This window comes from Petaurus breviceps, unplaced genomic scaffold (assembly GCF_028583685.1).
Source record: "Petaurus breviceps papuanus isolate PSGF00001 unplaced genomic scaffold, PetGlider_PUasm1.0 91023, whole genome shotgun sequence".
Taxonomy (NCBI): Eukaryota; Metazoa; Chordata; class Mammalia; order Diprotodontia; family Petauridae; genus Petaurus; species Petaurus breviceps.
In genome coordinates, this window is record NW_027187398.1 from 8911842 (window position 1) to 8932316 (window position 20475).

Below are 20475 nucleotides of genomic sequence, written 5' to 3' on the forward strand. Positions count from 1 at the left end.
TGTGTGTGTGTGTGTGTGTGTGTGTGTGTGTGTGTGTGTGTGTGTGTTAAGTGTCTGAGGCTGGATCTGAACCCAGGTCCCCCTGACTCCAGGGCTGGTGCCCTATTCACTATGCCACCTAGTCGCCCCATCTAAGGTATCTTTCAACTCTTAATATTCTTTGATTCTATTATTCTTGCAAAGTGGACAAAGAAATTGTCCCAATAAGTGGAACACAAATGCCAAAATAATAACTTTTAAGACTAAGAAATAACTGAGTGCCGGTTGTACACAGGGAGCTGCACTTTATTTAAATACTCTATGATCAAAAAATAAATTTATTTATATAATTCATAATGACTAGTAAACTAAAATGAAGCTAAGGAAATTTAATGTGTTCTAAAACCAGTGGTCACTTACTGATTACAACTTTTTCACTCTACCAAAAAAACTCTCTGGAAATAGAAATATACAAATAAAAGTACATTATGGTTAACATAAGAATTACAACACTCAGTTGGACATGTGAATAAGCTTCCTCATCTGAAAAATAAGTTAGACTAAATGAGCTAAAATCCTTTCTAATTCTGAGAATCTAATTCTAATTCTAACTTTGGATGTGGCAGAACATAACCACAGAGTCAACAAACCAAATAACCCAACAAGGCAACAAATGACTTTCTTTCTGTAAGAGATTCTATCGGGGGTGGCTAGGTGGTGCAGTGAGTAAATCACTGGCCCCGAAGTCAGGAGGATCGGAGTTCAGTTCTAGCCTCAGACACTTAACAACAACACAAAACAACTAGCCATGTAACCTTGGGCAAGTTACTTAACCCCAATGGCCCTCCAAAAGGCAAAAAAAAAAAAAAAGAGATTCTATCCCTGTCACCATGCTTCAGAAATTCAGGGTACACTTCCTTGATTAGGTATCAGGATTGTACACTACACAAAGAAAACTTCTGCAGTGCTGTAGTGAAAATTTTGATTAACTACACAGCAAAGAAACTTACTCAGTACCTACAAGATAACTCTTTTGAAGACCCAACAAAAGAGACGCTGGCTTAAACTGCAGCATGTAGGTTTTAGGTCAGAAACAAGAAAAATTTTTCTAACATTGTTGGAAAATGGAAACTTAGTGATGATACTTAGGATTCATATCTTACCACTTTCACTGTTAATCTTCTCACATGCCTCTGTGGAGAATGAAGACTCCTTCAAGTTTGGATGATCGTCCCGAGGAGCTGGCCCTGGCCTGAGTGCAATTCTCTTCCCCCTCCTCATGCAAGTCCCCTGGATTTTTCCTTTAGTGATAGTGATGTTACAAGGTTCAGAGGGCTCCAAGGGAGAAAGGTTGATTTCCTGAGTGTTGGAAACATCAATAGCTTCTAGTATTGCTACATCTGTGTCCTGAGCAAGTAACCTAGAGGCAGATGGATCCTCCTTACAAGTACCAGCATCCTGCATAGGTTGCACATCCAAGCCTGGTGTTCTGACATGGCTCAGCCCCCAGGGTAAGGACACTGTGCCCAAGTCTGTAATTTGGTCAGGTTCTGGGGTAGCAGCTGATTCTAGGTCTAAATGGGTCTCTTCCTGGCTGTCTTTATGCGGAGGGGATGATATCAAATTAGTTCTTCTCTTCTTACAAGGAAGCATTTTAAAGGTAAGCAGAATCCCAGTTTTGCTCCATGCTGGAAAAACAAAAACAAGTACTCAACTTTCCCATGCTAATATAAGTATAACACCTGGAAGGACTACAATACTACTATATTCATGATACACATGCATCCCCATTAAAGAACTAATTCCCTTAAACAAAAGAACCCATAAGTGTTCTGTTCCTTGAACTACAATTAATCCCAGCACTATACAAGTACTGATATAGTACTGCACCATATATTTGCTTTCACATCATGTTTTTAAAGCATTCTTGTGTGTAGATTAACAAATCCAGAGCTCTTTAAAAATGTAAGAAGCATTTTTTAGGTGTAGGTTTCTTCCATCACAAAAGCAATAAAGTCCTGAACTTCACATTTATGCTAAAAAAAAAAAAACTACACAAATTTTAAAATAGGGAAATATGATTTAGTAGTTCATATGAAAAAGACTTAGGGATTCAAATGAATGCAAACTCAAGATGCCCTTCAACAGACTACTTTAAAAACTAACACAAACTTTGGCTGCATTAAGAGAAGTACGAAGTATATATAAGACAAGGTTGAGTAGCAGTCCTGCCACACTACACTGATCAGAAAGGGGGACTAACAAGTTGGAAAATGATCAGAAGAGAGCAACAATGATGGTGAAGGATCGGTAAACTATGTTATAAGGACTGGTTAAGCGAATGTGCACTATTTAGACTAGAAAAAGGACTTGGGGGATTAGGATAACTGTCTTCAAGTAATGGCTGTTATGAGAAAGATTAATTATATTTTATGTATCTTCAAAGGCCAGAACAAGGACAAAGTGGGAAAAGTTATAGGAAGGAAACTAGTTCAATATAAGAACTTTATAACAATTAAAGCTTTTTAAAAATGTAATGAGTTGTCTTGTGGAACAGAGTTCACGCTGCTGCATAGTGACAAAGCAGAATTTTAAATGACCATCTGTCAGGTACTTGTTGAGAAGACTCCTAAACAGGGATGGTTTGACAAGATAACCTCACAAGTCCTATCTGCTAGCTCTTAGATTCTAAATTGTAATGTCATGGGAAACAGAACAGAACAAATAATGAAGAGAGGAAAGAGAGCTATTCTTTATGTTAGGAAATTCTAGATTCAAGTTTGACACATACTGGAAATGTTATTTTGGCAAGTCAGTTAACCTCTCTATGTGCCCCGCCCCCCCCGAAATTTTCTAAGATTTTAAATTCCAGAACAATTTTCAATCTGCACTGGTAGAAAGTATTCTCACAAGGAGTTCCCTGAACTGAGGAAATCATGGCTCAGGACACCTCCTCCTACACGACACACACTCGATTATTCCCCCTAACTCCTTTTTACAGATGAGGACACTGAGTCCTAAAGAGATTAACGTGACTTGCCCAAAGTATCACTACTGGCTTGCAACCTTGGTTCCTCCTACTCTAACCTAGTTATCTTTCTATTGCACCCACCTAGGTAACAACTCTCGGGTTCAATAAACACTTAAATGTTCAGCAATATGACGGAGGCAGTTGGGATGAAGATAGCCTAGACTAGTATTTTACAGTACCAAAAAGCAACGTAACGTTGTTACTTGCCCAAAGTTAGTCTGTCGAAGGAGCTTGGACTAGGACCCAGGGACCAAGCAACTCAATGGCATAAACGGTGAGTCGGTTCCCAAAGAAGTGACCTGGTCCCTCGGGTACTGTGGTCTCCCAGGAACAAACAGCTGGGGGCTGCACTGCCCGCTGGAGCAAGGCCTCAGGGTCCCTGTTCCTATAAAGTGGCCTCAGGTTGGCATTCGCCCCCCAGCACAGACAGCCCCTTCCCAGGTAAGGTAGTCTCCTCACGCCTTCAGGCCTCAGCTTCCCACAAGCCCTCTCAGGCGAACGCTGACCCCCAAAGTCCACGAGGTGACCCCTGACCCCTAACTCCCGCTTCCCACCGTCCCTCACGCATCCTCCTATATGATCCGTCTGTTCTCAGCTCCCTCGCTCTGTCTCTCTTTCCGTAATCTACACTCCCCGACTTCCTCCCCCGGAAGTCTCTTTGCCTCGCTCCCGCCTGATTCTTTCCCGCCCCGACCGCGAGACCCAGCCACTCTCACCGGCCGGCCTGAGCCCGCGGAAACTCCGCACAGGCCACCACCGGAAGTCACTCGACGTCAGGGACGGATGTACGCACACCCGAACCGCGTTCCAGGAGGTTGGACCGAAACTGAGCATGCGCATTTGTCGGCCGACATCTTAAGTCAGGACAAAATGAAGCCAGAGCGGACAAGTTTGTCATTGGCGAAAAAGTTAAAGGGACCATCCCTGGGAGTCTCATTTCTTCCCCATCTCCCACCCTCCACTGAGAGCTAATATTTTGAGGTGCACGTTGAGGGCTGTTTGCTCGCCATGAAGCATATGGCATGCAGGATTTGCGATATGGAGAATTCAGAAATGAAGTGTTAACTGCAAAACCTTTCCTGGAGCAAAGTCAGTGGGACCTTGGAAAGAGATTCAGGGACTGTATTAAATCAAAAATACATCAAATATTGATGTATATATGCATTATGAGCGCCTACAAAGACCTAGCTTCTTATTAAGTCCTACATGGATATGAAGAAATAAAACACCGTCCAACTATCTTATACTAAGATTTACTTAAAATCTTGGTGAATTTCGTGCAGTTTTTAAAGCAGGATCTTAGAGGCCAAATTTCCATAACTAAAGTGATGCTGAGAGTTGGCTTAAGGAATTATTTTTAAGGGAGGTGTTTCTGTTTGGGAGTGTTTTTTTGTTTTTGTTTTGTAAACCTGTATCCTAATGTGATCCCTAGAAAGATAATTGGAGATAGGATATTCTAAATCATAAGGACGTGATTTTTTAATGAGAAGCTTTGGTGGTTTGGTCCTTAATCACTAACATCTAGAATTTATAACAACACTCTGTAGTCACATAGAAATGCACCATAACAGCAATGATCTAATCAATAATGGAACGCAAACAGTCTGAAATTTGTTTTTCCACTTCTCTGTGTTCCTTGTCACCCAGAACATTCTGCTACTATTTTAAGACCTCGTCATCCAAGCTATAGGATTTCCTATGATAATCAAGGAAAGACAGATTTGAATTTCCAGTCTCCTCCTTCTGGCCTCCGGATTTTTGCACTTTTCCCAGAATACTCGTAAAAAGGCGGGGCCTTTAACAACCAGGAGCTTCGAAACTAGGCGTGGTCTCTTCTTCGGTAGGTTTCGGAAAGTAGAGAGACCTCGAGTCTGAAACTGTTCGGAGAGAGGCGGAGTCTTCTGCCTGGGGCTGTTCGGAAAAGGGCGGAGCTTACCTCTCATCAGGACCAGTCTGGCTGCACCTGCATCTTTAGCTCAGAGCATCCCTAGAGCATCTTAGGTGGACCCGCAGCTGGCACAGTGAGGCCAAGCCATCGAAGGAAAAGTCTTCCTCCTCTGTTGCCCATATCGGCATCTTGCAGCTGCGGCCTTTGCACTAACAGAGGAGTGCAGGAGTTCTCAGGAAACTGGGAACCCGTTTACAGCAAGTGCTGCTGATTACGCCATGGCCGAGATCACCAATATTCGACCCAGCTTTGGTGAGTGGGGTTTAGGGTTGGGGAAATAAAGCATGGGGTGGTTGGAACCATAGCAGAGATACTAGGTTGTAACTGCAGAGGAATGACCAGGGCCCTGGCAGTGTCCGACCCAGAAAAACCTAGGCCAGGAATTCTGGGCAGCCAGCAATGGACAGAACCCAGACCTTGGAAATGTAGACAGGAATGGACAAGGCCAGGACTGGCACCAGACCAGAGCAAAGTAGTGGGGGGTGGGGGTGGGAGAAAGGTTTGAAAACCTTTCCTGGGTCACTTCAGCACTGAGAGAGGTGAGAAGCAAGAGGTGCACAGCGTAGCTGAACCCCTTCTCTTGGGGTGCAGGTATGGGGAGGCCAAACCTTCCCCCTTAAGGCACGAAGGGCGGTGTCCCTTCCCCTCCCTACATCATAAGGTTGCAGGGGAGGGAGGTGGCACTGGGGATGGGGTATTAAGATGGCAGCTTGGGGATTGTGGGCTGAGTGGCTGGCAGCCAGGAGAGGCGGCCTCCCGGGAGTGAGGTTGGGGGAGGGGGGTCAGGAGAGGAGCAGCCCCGAGCTGCTCTGCTAGACCTCTTGGACTGAGGGGCTGGGCAGCTATCCTGGCAGCTTCATTCTGCATAGTAATGGTGGGGTCTGTCCGATGCTACCTAATGGCGTTTGGCGATGCTGGGCTGAGAGAATGACGTGATGTCTATTTCTGGGCTGCCTGGCTGCGCCTAGACTCTCCTTCCCCGGGCCTTTGTTCCCCGGATCCCCCGGGCTGGCTCTTGGAGAACGGCGGGAGGGGATTCGAACCCTCGCCAGAGGGGATGGAGCGAAGCTGGAGGAGGAGGGGCGGGAGAGGCCAGTGCCCGGGGGAGGCCGCTTTGTGTACCAGAGAAAGCATTACGTCATCTCGGAGCGGCCCGTCCCGGCCCAGCCCCACTTGGCCCCAGCTGGATAAGCTACGGTCCTGGGGGAAGGGAGAAAAGAAGAGGGATGAGGTTGGGAAGGGAGGAAGCAGCCTTTTTTCTGTATAGGGGAGTCCCACTGTCTCCTAGCTTAAGCCCCCAACTTTCTCAGTCTCCACTACCCCGTGTTCGCTGTTAGTAGATGGGATGGTAATCAGGAATGGTGAGCAAGAGAGCTTGTCTTTCCTTACATGAGAGTCCCTTTTCTCTGCTCCCAGTCTATCCAGGAAGCTTGGTCATCAAGCCTTGAATGACCAGAGAGAGGACAAAGTCTTGCTTGGATTTGGTGGCTTATCCCATTCCCAAGTTTGAGGCCTTTGGAAGTGAGTCTAGGCTCAAAGGGCACAAGGAGAAAGGTATACAATTAAAAAAAATAATAATAATAACCTATCTTGTAAACTTTCTTCACTTGGACCACTTCATTCCAGAGAAATCCCAAAATCCAAATCATTAACTTTATTTCCTTCTCCCACATCTCCTGTATCTCCAGCTTCCTGTTCCCTATTTGGAGTCATATATTTCACCTTGAGGATATCAATGATCTTACTTCTTCTGTTATTTCTTCCTGTGATTCTGAGTTCTTCCCTCTACCAATTCATTTCCTTTATTTTGCTAATAGGTTGTTTAATTTTTGTCCCAGATCCCTAGTAGAAATGATCAGTATGGAAAAAAAAAATTGGGAAGACATCTTTCCTTGAACATTGCAAGGGTGAGAATTGTCTTGAACAAGGAAATGGAAAAAAGCCTTTTTTTTTTTTTTAATCTAGGCAGGCTGGGAAGAACCCTGAGATGCTGATTTCTTCATCTGTACAATGAGGGAGTCTGACTAGTTGGCCTCTGAAGTCCCTTCCAGGTCTCAGTCTGAAATCCTATGATGCTATGACATCTCCAAGTCTGTTTTCCTCTCTGTAAAATGGGTGTGCTTCCAATACTACCTACCTCATACAGTGGCTATGAAATAAAGCACTATGTAAAGTGCTTTAAATATTTAAAATCGTTATAAAATCCATTACAATTATCCCCATTTTGCAGATCATTTCTTATTATCTCAGAGAGGCTGAGTAACATACCTAGGGTCACACAAAACCATTAGATTGTAAGCTCCTTGAGGGCAGAGACTTTTACCTCTTTTTGTATCCTTAGCCCTTAGGACTGTGCCTGGCTCACAGTAGGGACTTTGTTTATTGATTGAACTACCCCTCAAACCCAGGTCTTGATTTGAATACCAGTGTTTGTTTGTTTTTCCAAAAGAACAAATACACAACCACCCTAAAATTCTTTTTAACCACTATTTTCTTTTTTTGGTTTTTTTTTTGTTTGTTCTTTTGGAGGGAGGAAGGTAAGGCAGTTAGGGTTAAGTGACTTGCCCAATAACCATTATTTTCAATTGCCTCCCCCATCAAATCTTTGACTACAGAATATTTTTCAGGACCCTGTCAAAGATGATATAGAGTTATTTTTATATTATTATTATTATTATTATTCAGGAGTGCATTCAACTAAATGACCTTTGATGTCCCTTCCTGTCCTGTGATTTTCTCCTGCTCTATCTCTGGATATGGAATAGGGTGCTATAATGGTCAGGAATATATATTGAAAAGTGGGAAATAGTGAGAAGTGGTCTCCATTAGTGGTGTCAAACACAGATAGAAAAGGGGGCTACTAAATCATACATAAGGATCTCTGCATATTGGCTTACTTTAAAAATGTAATGTTATGTATGTTTTATTGTATTTTTATTTATTTTCTTAAAATAACTGCCAATTATATTTTAATCTGGTTTGGGCTGCACTCAGGAGTGTTTTGGGCCAGATGCAGCTGGGCTGTGAGTGTGACACCTCTGATTCACAAACTAGAAAATCAGTCTCTTTTTTGGTTTTTGGTTTTTTTTGGGGAGGGGGGAAGGAAGGCCAATTGGGGTTAAGTGACTTGCCCAAGGTCACACAGCAACTAAGTGTATCAAGTGTCTGAGGCCACATTTGAACTCAGGTCCTCCTAATTCCAGAGTTGGTGATCTATTCACTGTGCCACTTAGCTACCCCTCAGTCTCTTTTTCATCTTCAGTTCCTCTAGGAGGTGGAAATTTCACAAATTATGATAACAAGAAGGACGGTACTGTAATATCAAAGTAAATCACCACATAGCTTAGTATAGGACTTGAATTTTGTAGGTACCCTTTCATCTAGTTTTCCATCTCTTAGATCTCAATTTCAAATAACTCTCAAAAAACACCTTCTGGGTCTCATTTTCCTTCTCTGCTAAATGTGAAGCTTGGACTATCACTAGCATTCCATGATTCAATAGTCCAACCTAGTTTTTCTCTCCTAGAGTCCTTTGACATAGATGTTCACTAATCAGGAACAAATAATTTTCGTGAAAGCACTATATTGGTGAATAAAAGCTATGGAGAGCACATCCTTCTGATCACTTCATTGTTTAAGGCTTCCACTTGCCTCTCTTCATCCTTGACGAAGCTCCTACATTTCTCTAGCTATATACGTTGATTTAACTAGTATTTGTTAAAATACATATTACAGATAAGACATTATGTTAGGCACTATTTGGGTAGACTGCTACAAAGGTTTAATAAGCCTTGATTTCTCCACCCCTTCTAGGAGCTTACCATATACATTACTACCATAATAGAATATGGCTCCCTTCCCCTTTTATAGTCTAAATGTTATACATCAATCTGGGTATCTTTTATTTATCTTGTTTACATTGTTTGTACCTTAGAATTCCCCCACACACACACTTTTTTTTGCTGGGTATTGTAGTGCATGTCTGTAATTCCAGCTACCAAGAAGGTTGAGGCTGGTGGATCTCTTGACCTTTGGAGTTCTGAGTTGGCAGTGGGCTAAGTTGATTAGGTGTCTGCCCTAGGTTCAGCATCACTGTTGGTAAGCTGGCAGGAGTGAGGGGGCCACAGATTGCCCAAGGAGCAGCAAACAGGTCCAGGCTAGAAATAGAGGAGTTCAAAGTTCCCTTGCCAATCAATCACTAGTGGGATTGGGCCCCTGAGTAGCCCCTGCACTTCCAGCCTGGGTAAAATAGAGACTCAGTCATACAAAAAAAATTTTTTTTTAATTGTCTTTTGGGCGTGGCTAAGTGGTGCAGTGAATTGAGCACCAGCCCTGGAATCAGGAGGACCTGAATTGAAATTTGGCTTCAGACACTTAACACTAGCTATTTGACCTTAGGCAAGTCATTTAATCCCAATTGCCCTGCCTTCCTACCTCCAAAAAGACCCCCAAAATTGTCTTTTAAAATTTATTGCCTTTTCCTTTTTCACTTATATCGGTATTCATGTATTTCCAGACCTGGATATGAGCTAGAGATAATTTAGTCTAACCTGCCACCCCCCAGGTAAGAATTCCCTCCTCAGAATCACTGACATGTAGTCATCAAGTTTCTGTTTGTTTTGTTTTTTTTTTTATTTTCCTTTTTGCTTTTTGGAGGGGGGAAGGTAGGGTTAAGTGACTTGTCTAAGGTCACACAGCTAGTTTTGTGTTAAGTGTCTGAGGCTGGATTTGAACTCCAGTCCTCCTGACTCCAGGGCCGGTGCTCTATTCACTGTGTCACCTAGCTGCCCCCTCAAGTTTCTGTTTGGACCACTGAAGTGACAGGGAGTTCACTACTTCACAAGACATCCAGTCCCATTGTTGTACATGTCTAATTGTTAGAAAAACCTCCTTTATATTGAGTGAAATTTGCTTCTTAATAACTTCACTCATTCAACATTTTTTCTTAAATTTAAAATTTTATGGATAGCTTTTATTTTTACATGACTTTCATTTTCCAAATGTATCCTCTATCTTCTCCAACCCAATGAGTCATTACTTGTAACTAAGATTTTAAAAGGGGGGAATGCAGTTAATTAAAACTAAAGGAGTACATCAACCAAATGTGACAACACATGCAATGTTCCATGCCTAAAGGCCCCCTACCTTTGCAAAGGAGAGCAGGAGGAATATTTCCTCATCTCTCCTTCAGGACCAAGCGAGGTAATTATAATTACACAGTATTCACTTTCAGGTTTTTGTTGTTCTTTCCATATACATTGGTGTAGCAATTATGCATAATGTTTTTCTGTCAACTAGCTTTTTATTAAGTACCTGCTATATGTGTATCAGGCACAGAGCTATATGCTGGGAATGAAAAAAAATACCACCACCTAGTCCCTTCCCTCAAGGAACTTATTTTTTATTTTATTTTATTATTATTATTTTGCTTTTTGGAGGGGGAAAAGCAGGGCAATTAGGGTTAAGTGACTTGCCCAAGGTCACATGGCTAGTAAGTGTTAAGTGTCTGAGGCCAAATTTGAACTCAGGTCCTCCTAACTCCAGGACCAGTACTCTATTCACTGTGCCACCTAACCGCCCCAAGGAGCTTATATTCTTATGGAGTGGGTTGATGTGGGAATTAGAACACCATGAACACAGATAAGCTAACAATTTATCAATTGTTCTGGTCTTTTCAAAAAATATTTATTTTGTTTATTAAATTGACTTATTCCCAATTTTGTTTTTTTTTCACCTTTAATCTTAGTAATTTCTTCTTTCATGCTGCTTAGAGTTTATTTGTTAGTTCTCTAATTTCTAACCACATATTCAGCTCATTTTTTCTTTTTAGCAATATAAACATTTAGGGGCATAAATTTGATTATGGGGATTGGTTTACCTATATCTCAGATATTTTTATGTTTTATATTACTATTGTCACTTAAGAAATATTTATTTTTTCTATAATTTGGTCTTAATTAATTAAAAAATTAATAACTTGCATTATTTAGAAAGTCATTGTTGAGCCTCCATTTTGGGCTATATCTTTTGGTCAAATATAGGCAGTTGATTATAATTTTATTGTCTATATATTTTATAGTCTATTAAAAGAATACCTAAGATTTCTGTCTTTCTGCATTTATTCATAAGTTCTTTATGCCCTAGATCATATTCAACTTTTGTAAAACTATAATGCAACTTTTAAAAAGAAATATATTCTTTACTACCCTCACTATATGTCCATCAAATAGGTGGTCTTTTTTAATACTCTAAGTCTTTTACTTCTGTCTTGTTTATTTTTTATGTCATATCCCATTAATGGAGTATTGAAGTTTACTACTTTTATTACCTTATTATTTTGCTGTATACATTTTGATCCTCTTCCTTTAAGGATTTGGTTGTTTTGATGTTTAGTGCACGTGTATTTAATAGTGATAGTGTTTGATTGTCTATGGAAACTTTAGTTATCATATTTCTGCTTGTCAGTCAATAAAGATTTAAGCACCTAGGGGCAGCTAGGTGGCGCAGTGAATAGAGTACCGGCCCTGGAGTCAGGAACTCCTGAGTTCAAATTTGGCCTCAGACACTTGACACACTTACTAGCTGTGTGACTTTGGGCAAGTCACTTAACCCCAATTGCCCTCCAAAAAGCAAAAAAAAAAAATGTTTTAAGCACCTAATAAGTGGCAGGCACTGTGCAGAGTGCTGGGGATAAAAAAAAGACAGTCCCTGACCCAATCTGCTGGGAGAGACAACATGTAAACAGCAATGGAGGGTCAATGGAAAGCAATCAACAGAGGGAAGGCGATATAGTTAAGAGGGATTTGGACAGGTTTCCTGAAGAAGGTGGGATGTTAGCTGGGACTTGAAGGAGGCTAAGAAAGCCTGGAGATACAGAAGAGGAAAAAAGAGCATTCCAAACATGGAAGACACCCAGGGGAAATGCCCAGAGTCCAGAGGAATTCCTTGCTGGAAGCCCAAAAAGCATGGAGGCCAGGGTCACTGGATCACAGAATATTTGCAGGTGGATGGGGGTGTAAGAGGTAAGAAGACCAGAAAGGTAGGGGGGACCAAGTTATGAACAGATGAAGGATTCTGAATGCTCTTCATTTGTTGCAAAGTTCCCCTTTCCTTGAGCCACTGCTGAACCTAACAGGATCCTCTGACTGTGATATTTTATTGTTTGCTTTTTTCACTGCCTCCTGCAGAAAGTGATAAGAGAAGTGGCCCAACTATATCAATGCTAATAATCTCACAGTGGGAACCACTTCATTATTATCAACTGCATCCGTTAATGGCAATCAATCAAATTCCACCCAACTGGTAGGGGGAGGTTTAATTGTTCAGCCATTTGTTGCCTATTTTTTTTGTTTGTTTGCTTATATTTTATCCTGGTGGCAACAGGGAGCCACAGGAGCTTACTGAGTAGGGGGCTGACATGGTCAGATCTATACTTTAGGAAATTCACTTAGCTGAGGATGGACTGTAATGGGGAAAGACTTGTGGCATCCAGACCCAGCAGCAGACTATTGTAATAGTCTAGGGGTGAGGTGATGAGGGCCTGCACCAAAGCGATGGCCTTATCAGAGGGAGAGAAAAGGGCATAGATGGGAGATGTTATAAAGGTAAAATTCACAGTCCTTGGCAACAGATTCGATATGAGGGGTAAGAGAGAGTTAGGAGTTGAGAATGACACCTAGATTGGGAGTCTGGATGACTAGAAGGATGGTGGGACAGTCACCAGTAATAAGGATGTTTGGAAAGGAAGGGGATATTGGCAAGGATGGGGAAACAGATAGTGAGATCAGTTTTGGACATGTTGCGTCTAAGATGTCTAGAACATCCATTATAGGATATCTAATGGGTAGCTGGAGAAAGTAAAATTGAGAATTATTCGCTTAAAGATGATAATTGAATACATGGGAGCAAGATAGTATAAAAGAAGAATAGAAGAGAGCCCAGGACAAAGCCCTAGGGAGGAACACCCAAGGACTGGACATGACCTAGATGAAGATCCAGCAAAGAAGACTGAGAAGTAGCCAGTTAGGTAGGAGAAGAGCCAGGAGAGAGTGGTGTCAGGAAAACCTAGAGAAGGAGAAGAGAATATTGAGGAGAGAGTGATGCACAGTCAAAGGCTGCAAAGGCCAAGGAAGACATGAACTGAGAAAAGGCCATTAGATTTGGCAGTTGAGATCATTTGTGTCTCTTGATACTTTCTACTTTGAATTCAACACTTTCTCAGAGGCAGCACAAAATCTGGAGTCAGAGGACTCGATTTTGAATCCCATGGTAGACAGAATGAGAAAATTGAGGAAGAGAAGAAGTTTGGGGAGGGGGTAAGATAAGTGTCTTCTGTCATGTCTTGTGTGACTTTAGGCAAGTCTGGACCTCAGTTTTCTCATCAGTAAAATGAGTGGGCTAGACGATATAGCCTCTAAGGTCCCTTCCAGGTCTATATTCTATTATACGTGAAGAAAATGCAAATATTGACTAAGTAAATACAAAGTTAGAGACAGCTAGCATGTCTTCACCAAGTCCAACATCCCCAACTTCCTCAACTATTGCTTGCATCATATTATTTCCAGATCCTTCATCATCCTGGTTCCCCTTCTCTGGATGAGCTCCAGTTTTTCACCTTCCCTCCTTAAAATATGCCCAGGGCTAAAAACAGTATGCCCACCCGTGTAATCTGAGCAGCTCAAGGCGGTGGTTGATCCCCTTGTTCTGAATATTTGACTCTGTACAGCCTGAGCTTTATTTTTTCCTTTTATTTATTTATTTATTTTTAGTCTTAGCTTTTTTTGTCAGTCACTTCACTCACTGTCTCCTATCAAGTTTGTCCTCTGAAACCAGACTCTGATTCTTCATATGAATTGCTATCAAGCATCTTCTATGATCCTTCTTCAATATTTTACCATATGTAATTTTTTTAACCTGAATGAAGGACTATATATTTATCCTTGTTAAAATTCATTTTGTTGGTTCCAACTCAGCCTTCCAATGGCAGCCCCAAAAAAGCTAGTACCATCTTAGACTACTTTAAGAGAGGTGTGGCTTCCAGGAATAAGAAAGAGATAACCTAACTATGATATGAACCAATCAGACCACATTTGGAATATTGTGTTCAGTTCTGGGTGCTACAGTTTGGGAGGGACATTGATAAGCTGCAGATCATTGAGAGAAGGGCCAGTGATAAGTATGTTTGGAAAGGAAGGGGATGTTGGCAGGGGTGGGGGACAGATAATGAGATCAGTTTTGGACTGATGTCTATAGGACATCCATTATAGGATATCTAATGGGTGGCTGGAGATGTGAGACTGGAGGTCAACAGAGAGGTTAGGGCTGGATAAGTAGATTTGAGAATCATCAGCTTAAAGATAATAATTGAATGCATGGGAGTAAGATAGTATAGAGGAAGAATAGAAGAGAGCCCAGGACAAAGTCCTAGGGAGGAACACCCAAGGACTGGACATGACCTAGATGAAGATCCAGCAAAGAAGACTGAGGAGTAGCCAGTTAGGTAGGAGAAGAGCCAGGAGAGCGTGGTGTCAGGAAAACTAGAGAGAGAAGAGTATATTGAGGAGAGAGTGATCCATAGTGTCAAAGGCTGCAGTTTTGAGTTCATACTATAGGAGGCTTAGTTGAAAGAACTGGGATGGTTAGCCTTGAGAAAGAAATACACAGGGGGTATCCAATACCTGTTTTCAGGTATAGGAAGGGCTAGCAGGTGGAAGAAGAATTAAGCTCTTTCTCTTTGGCCTGGGAAGGAGGAGCAGTGTATAGAAACTACAGAGTCAAATTTAGTCTTGAGATCAGTCAAGTCAACAAACTTTTATTAAGCTCCAACTATATGCCAGGGATTATACTAATGCATTAAGTGTTATGTCAGGAAGAACTTCCTAACAATTAGAGCTATCCAAAAATAGATTGTGTTGCCTTGGGGGAAGGGGGGGGTAATATCTCCCCTTTATTAGAAGTTTTAGATCAAGTCAACAAATATTTATTAAGCCCCTGCTGTGTGCCAAGGAGTATGCTCACACTGGGGATACAAATAAAAGCAAAAACAAAACAAAACAAAAAAAAAACAGTTCTAGTTTTAAAGGAGCTCATAGTCTAATAGGGGAAACAATGTACAAATAACTATGTACAAACAAGGTATGTATAGCATAAACTAGAGACAATATCAGAGGGAAGGAAGGCACTAAGATTAGGAAGCCTGCCTAGGAAAGGTTTCCTGTGGAAAGTGGATTTTTCACTGAGACTTAAAGGAAGCCAGAAGGCAGAGAGGAGGAGGGAGAGCATTCCAGGCATGAGAGACAGCCAGAGAAAAGGTCCAGAACCAAATCTTACTTGAGAAAAAGCAAGGGGACCAGTGACACAGAATCACAGAGTATGAGGATGAGAATAGGGTGTAAGAAATTAAGAGACTAGTTGTTGAGTGTTTTGTGGAGCATTAAGCCTGAAGATTGTGAGGAATTCTTTTTTAGGTATGAGTTATCACTAGACAACTACTGAGGTCCTTTCCAACTCTAAAATTCCATGATTTTTAACTCTCTTTAGCCACCTGGGAAATTCAAGTAAAATCTGGAATTATCCAGATCAATACACCTGCTGTGCTAGACATGATCAGGGAAAGAGAGGAAGAGAAAGTCTGGTCCCAACCATCTATATCAGTATAATTAGTCCCCTGACCTTATTTTTATTCCTAATATGTCCTCATTTAAATAACTGAATCAATCTTAATGCATGTTTGGCTTCTAGTTCTAATCCACTCCCTCTTTAGCTGTATGACCTAGGGCAAATCACTTATGCCTCATCTGCAAAGTGGCTAATTGATCTCTAAATTCCATTCCAACTTTGATAGTCTATAATTCTCTGATATAAAATTACTCTAGTCTTTACTTCTCTTTTTCTTTCTTCCTATCCACCTTCTTATCCCCTAAACCTCAGCCCCCCAAGGCCATTTCTTGTGTCTGTGGCCATACCATTTACATCTTCAGCACGGCTGAGCACTTAGATGTCAGAAGATTCACCTGTCATAGAATCATAGTATGTCAAAGCTTAAAAGGAGTTTGGAGATCATCGACTCTGACCTCCTTGTTTTATAGATGAGGACACTGAGACCTAGATGGTAAAGTGGCTGACATTATCAAATGAGATAATTTTTGCAAAATGTTAAGCACAATAGTGCTTGGCATGTGGTAGGCACGATATAAGCGTTTCTTTTTTCTTTTTTTCTTCTTTATGCTTTCCTTTCTTCCCCCCTTTCCTCTTTCCTTCCTTTGTCCTTCTGTCCTTTTTTCCTTCCTTCCCTAAATCCTCAGTGAATTCCAATGCCAGGATTAAAACCAAAGTCCTTGTATGGACAGTACCTGCCACATAATAGACCCTTAGTCAATGCCAGTTGACTTGATTTGTCTAAGTCCTGTGCTTTCTCAAACCTGGCACAATACAACTTGTTCCTAGAGTGATATTACCTACAACCTTCTAGTTATACATACATCATTGACTGAGTGTCCATTGTACGAAGAAACTTGTACTGGGAGCTCTGGGAATATGAAAAATCACAGTATGTCAGAGCTGGAAAGGTACTCAGAGGTCAGTTAATCCATCCCATCCCTGAGCAGGCATCCCTTTTACCACATACCTGAAAGGCACTGGTTCATTCTACTGAAAGAAAGTATAAAGGAAAGGAACAGGTCACACCCACAGAGAAGTGAGAACATTTACAAAACAACATGGTTTCAATGTCCCTGTCACAAAATTCCCCCCTCTCCAATCCATCTTTCCCAAAGCACAGGTATGATCATGTTACACCCCCTACTCAAGATCTTCCAGTACCAAACTGACCTTCTTGTTCTTCTTCACATGATACTCTATCCCCATCTGGGTACCTTTGCTCTGGCATGGAATGCTGTCTCTCCTCAACTCTGTCTCTTAGAATCCCTATTATAGTCCAAAGCTCAATTCAAGCACCAGCCATATGAAGACTTTACTAATCCTCCCACCCTGCGGGTGTCTTTCCCAAAAAAATTACCTTCAATTTATTTTATACATATGTATAAATACCTATGTACTTATTTTATTTATATGTATATATCTTTATATGTGTGTGTATATATATACATATATTTGTATATACATATATGTGTATACATTTGTATTTGTTGTCTTTCCAATAGAATGTAAGTTCCTTGAAGGTAGGCCCTATTTCATTTTTTTCTTTGTTTTATCTGAAGCAGATCCAGATCAGTTTTGATAAGCGGAATAAATAGAATGGAGACAGCTAGATGGCTCAGTGCCATTTAATGCTAGGATAGAGTGTTGGGCCTGGAATCAGGAAGACCCAAGTTCAAATCTAGCCCCAGATACTTCCTAGCTATATGACCCTGGGCAAGTCACTTAACTATGTTTGCTTCAATTTCATCAAGTGTAAACTGGAGATAATGATAACACCCACCTCACAGAGCTGTTGTAAGGATCAGATGAGATAATTGTAAAGTTCTTGACATAGTGCTTGGCACATTGGTGCTATATAAATGTTAGCTATAATAATAATTATCATTACATACCTGGCAGGGTTGTTGTGAAGGTCAGATGCAATAAGTTCTTAGCGCAGTGCCTGGCACTTAGTAACACCAGTAAATGCTATATGACTATTATGTTGTAGTACTAGTAGTAGTAGTAGTAGCAGCAGTAGTAATAGCTCCAATGCCTAGCACGGTGCCTGGCACTTAGTAACATAGTAAATGCTAAAGGACTATTAGCTAGTAGTAGCAGTAATAGCAGTAGTAGTAGTAGCAGCAACAGCAGTAGAAGCAATAGTAGTAATAGTAGTCATAGTAGCAGCAGCAGCTCCAGTGCCTAGCACAGGGTCTGGCACATGGTAACATAGTAAGTGCTATATGAATGTTAGCTTTTATCATCATCATCATCATCATCATCATTAGTAGTAGTAGTAGCCCCAGTCCCTAGCACAGGATCTGGACATAGTAGGTACTAGTTGAATGATTGTCAAAAGTCATTTCAGTAAGAAGTAACAATATAATTTGAACCCAAGCCTTCTGTTCTCAGATCTAGTCGTTTTCCCAATATCCATTCTACTTAGCCCCAGAGGGCAGAAATAGGAACAAAGGGAGAGTCAAAAGAGAGAGAAAATCCCAGAGGGAGAAATTTTGACTCAAAATAAGGAAAATGTCCCCATAGTTAGGACTGTTCAAGATGGAAAGGGCTGCTTTGACAAGATGGTGAAGTTCTATGAGAGATGTTTTGTGGTGGGTCAATGGGGAGGGCCCTGTATAATTATGGGTTAGATAGATGGCCACTGAGTTCCTTTCCACCCCTGAGATTCTTTGACTCTGAGTGACTTCATAAGGGACTGGATAAGAAGTGACATGGGGCAGGGGAGATGAGAAAGGTGGTCCTCCAGCCTTGACTGTTCTCTCTTCTCTCTCAGATGTATCCCCAGTGGTATTGGGGCTCATTGGGGCAACCGTGCTGGTGGTGTCTGTGTCTGTGACAGTCTTTGTCTGGACCTGCTGCCACCAACAGGCTGAGAAGAAGCATAAGACACCTCCTTACAAGTTTATCCACATGCTCAAGGGCATCAGCATCTACCCGGAGACACTCAGCAACAAGAAGAAAATCATTCGTGTGAGGAGAGACAAAGGTGGTCCAGGGCGGGATGGTGGACGAGGGAATCTATTGGTGGATGCAGCTGAATCAGGTCTCCTAAGCCAAGAGAAGAGTCCTGGGGTACTAAGCACTAGCCCTTGTATAGACCAGCTTCCTATCAAGGTGGACTATGGGGATGAACTGAGCCCAGTTCAGAGCCTGACCCCTGGGGGAAGCAAAACAGCTTCCCCATCTTCCCCAGAAGAAGATGTTATGCTGGGGTCCCTTACCTTCTCAGTGGACTATAATTTCCCTAAAAAAGCCCTGGTAGTGACAATTCAAGAGGCCCATGGGCTGCCAGTGATGGATGACCAGACCCAGGCTTCTGATCCCTACATCAAAATGACCATCCTCCCAGACAAACGGCACCGTGTGAAGACAAGAGTGCTACGAAAGACACTGGACCCTGTGTTTGATGAGACCTTTACTTTCTATGGCATCCCCTACAGCCAGCTGCAGGATCTTGTGCTACACTTTCTGGTCCTCAGTTTCGACCGATTCTCCCGGGATGATGTCATTGGTGAGGTCATGGTGCCGCTGGCTGGGGTGGATCCCAGCACTGGCAAGGTTCAGCTGACCCGGGACATCATCAAGAGAAATATCCAGGTGACATGGGCAGCACTGGGCAGGGAAAAGGGGGATGCCTCTGGGTGGGAGTGAGAAAGGGATAAAGTTACTGAAGAATGATAATGATAATTCACATTTATATGATGCTCTAAGATTTATGAAAGTTTCCTCTCCTGTAAAGTAGAAGTAGATACCATGAGATTTATTATAGCTATTTTACAGATGACAAAACCAAGACTGCAGTTAAAGGACTAGATCACAGGAACACAGCTAATAAAAAGAACAGGAGGAGAGCTTATATCCAGGTGCTCTGATTCCACATATCTAGTGCTCATTGTCCTTCTAATGCCATTAGGGGGTAGGGGGTGGGGAAAGAAGTAAACATTTATTAAGCACCTACTCTGTCTATGCTAATAAATATGATCTCAGTTGATCCTTATGACGACCTGAGAGGTTAAGGAGAGACAAAGATAGCAGTAATGGTTCTGTAGAAGACATCCCTAGTGGTTGAGTCGGCATTTGCTTGGAGCCTGTGAGATAACCTAGGAAGGAGCAGTTATGATAATGAGCTAAGCGTCTGAAATTCTGCTCGTTAGTACCATGCTGCACTCTGTACACTGCTGTGTCATAGAGGGAGCACTGAATGTAAAGTCAGAATACCTGCATTTGAGGACTGGCTTCACCACCTACTAGTTCTATGACCTTGGGTGACCTCAGTTTTCCCTTCTGTAAAATGGAGAGACTACTTATACTAGCTACTTCATCAAGCTGTTAGGAGGCTCACATAAAGTAATGAATTCTGTCAGTAAGCATTTCATGAGTGTCTGCTTTGTGTCAGGCACTGTACCAAGTGCTAGGGATACAAAGAAAGAGTCCTTGCCCTCAAGGAGCTCACAGTCTAAGAGGAAGTCTAATGGGGAGACAACATGCAGATAGCCCTTTACACTCAAGATACATACAGGGCAAATTGGGGGTAATCAGCAGAGGGAAGGCAGTAACATGGAAAGAATCAGGAAAGGCTGCCTCTAAGAGGTGGGATTTTAGCTGGTTCTCGAAGAAAATCAGGAAGGCAGGAGACAGATATAAGGAGGGAGAGAATTCCAGGCACATTAACTATAAATCAATATATAAATGAGTTACTATTACTATCATTATTAATATTAGTCAATACTTCCAAAGGATCCATGCTTTCACTGGTTTAGGTACTTCCTCTATCAATGCAGACATCAACCCCTCCTTGATAGTCTTATGAAACAATCTCTGTGTATAGCCATGGCCAAAAATTAATTCATCCCCT

At 41.8% G+C, this 20475-nt stretch overlaps 2 protein-coding genes across 9 annotated transcripts in view; one reads left to right on the forward strand and one right to left on the reverse strand.

The window, feature by feature from the left end:
- The window catches only part of GON4L (gon-4 like), an 81919-nt gene extending 78083 nt beyond the window's left edge, over positions 1-3836 (reverse strand). For 4 of the 8 annotated variants that reach the window (XM_069078077.1, XM_069078076.1, XM_069078072.1 and 1 more), the window contains exons 1-2: positions 3218-3719; positions 1143-1667 (exon numbers count right to left, since the gene is read on the reverse strand). In XM_069078077.1, coding sequence (XP_068934178.1) covers positions 1143-1632 — 490 coding nt within the window. In that variant the 5' untranslated portion in view covers positions 1633-1667; positions 3218-3719. The other 4 variants (XM_069078074.1, XM_069078073.1, XM_069078075.1 and 1 more) reach the window with 4 other exon arrangements.
- A 7-nt stretch (positions 3837-3843) lies between these two features.
- The window catches only part of SYT11 (synaptotagmin 11), a 33468-nt gene continuing 16836 nt past the window's right edge, over positions 3844-20475 (forward strand). Inside the window, exons 1-2 of the mRNA XM_069078090.1 lie at positions 3844-5210; positions 18394-19217. Of these exons, the coding sequence (XP_068934191.1) occupies positions 5177-5210; positions 18394-19217 (858 nt within the window). The 5' untranslated portion in view covers positions 3844-5176. The remainder of the gene's footprint in view (positions 5211-18393; positions 19218-20475) is intronic.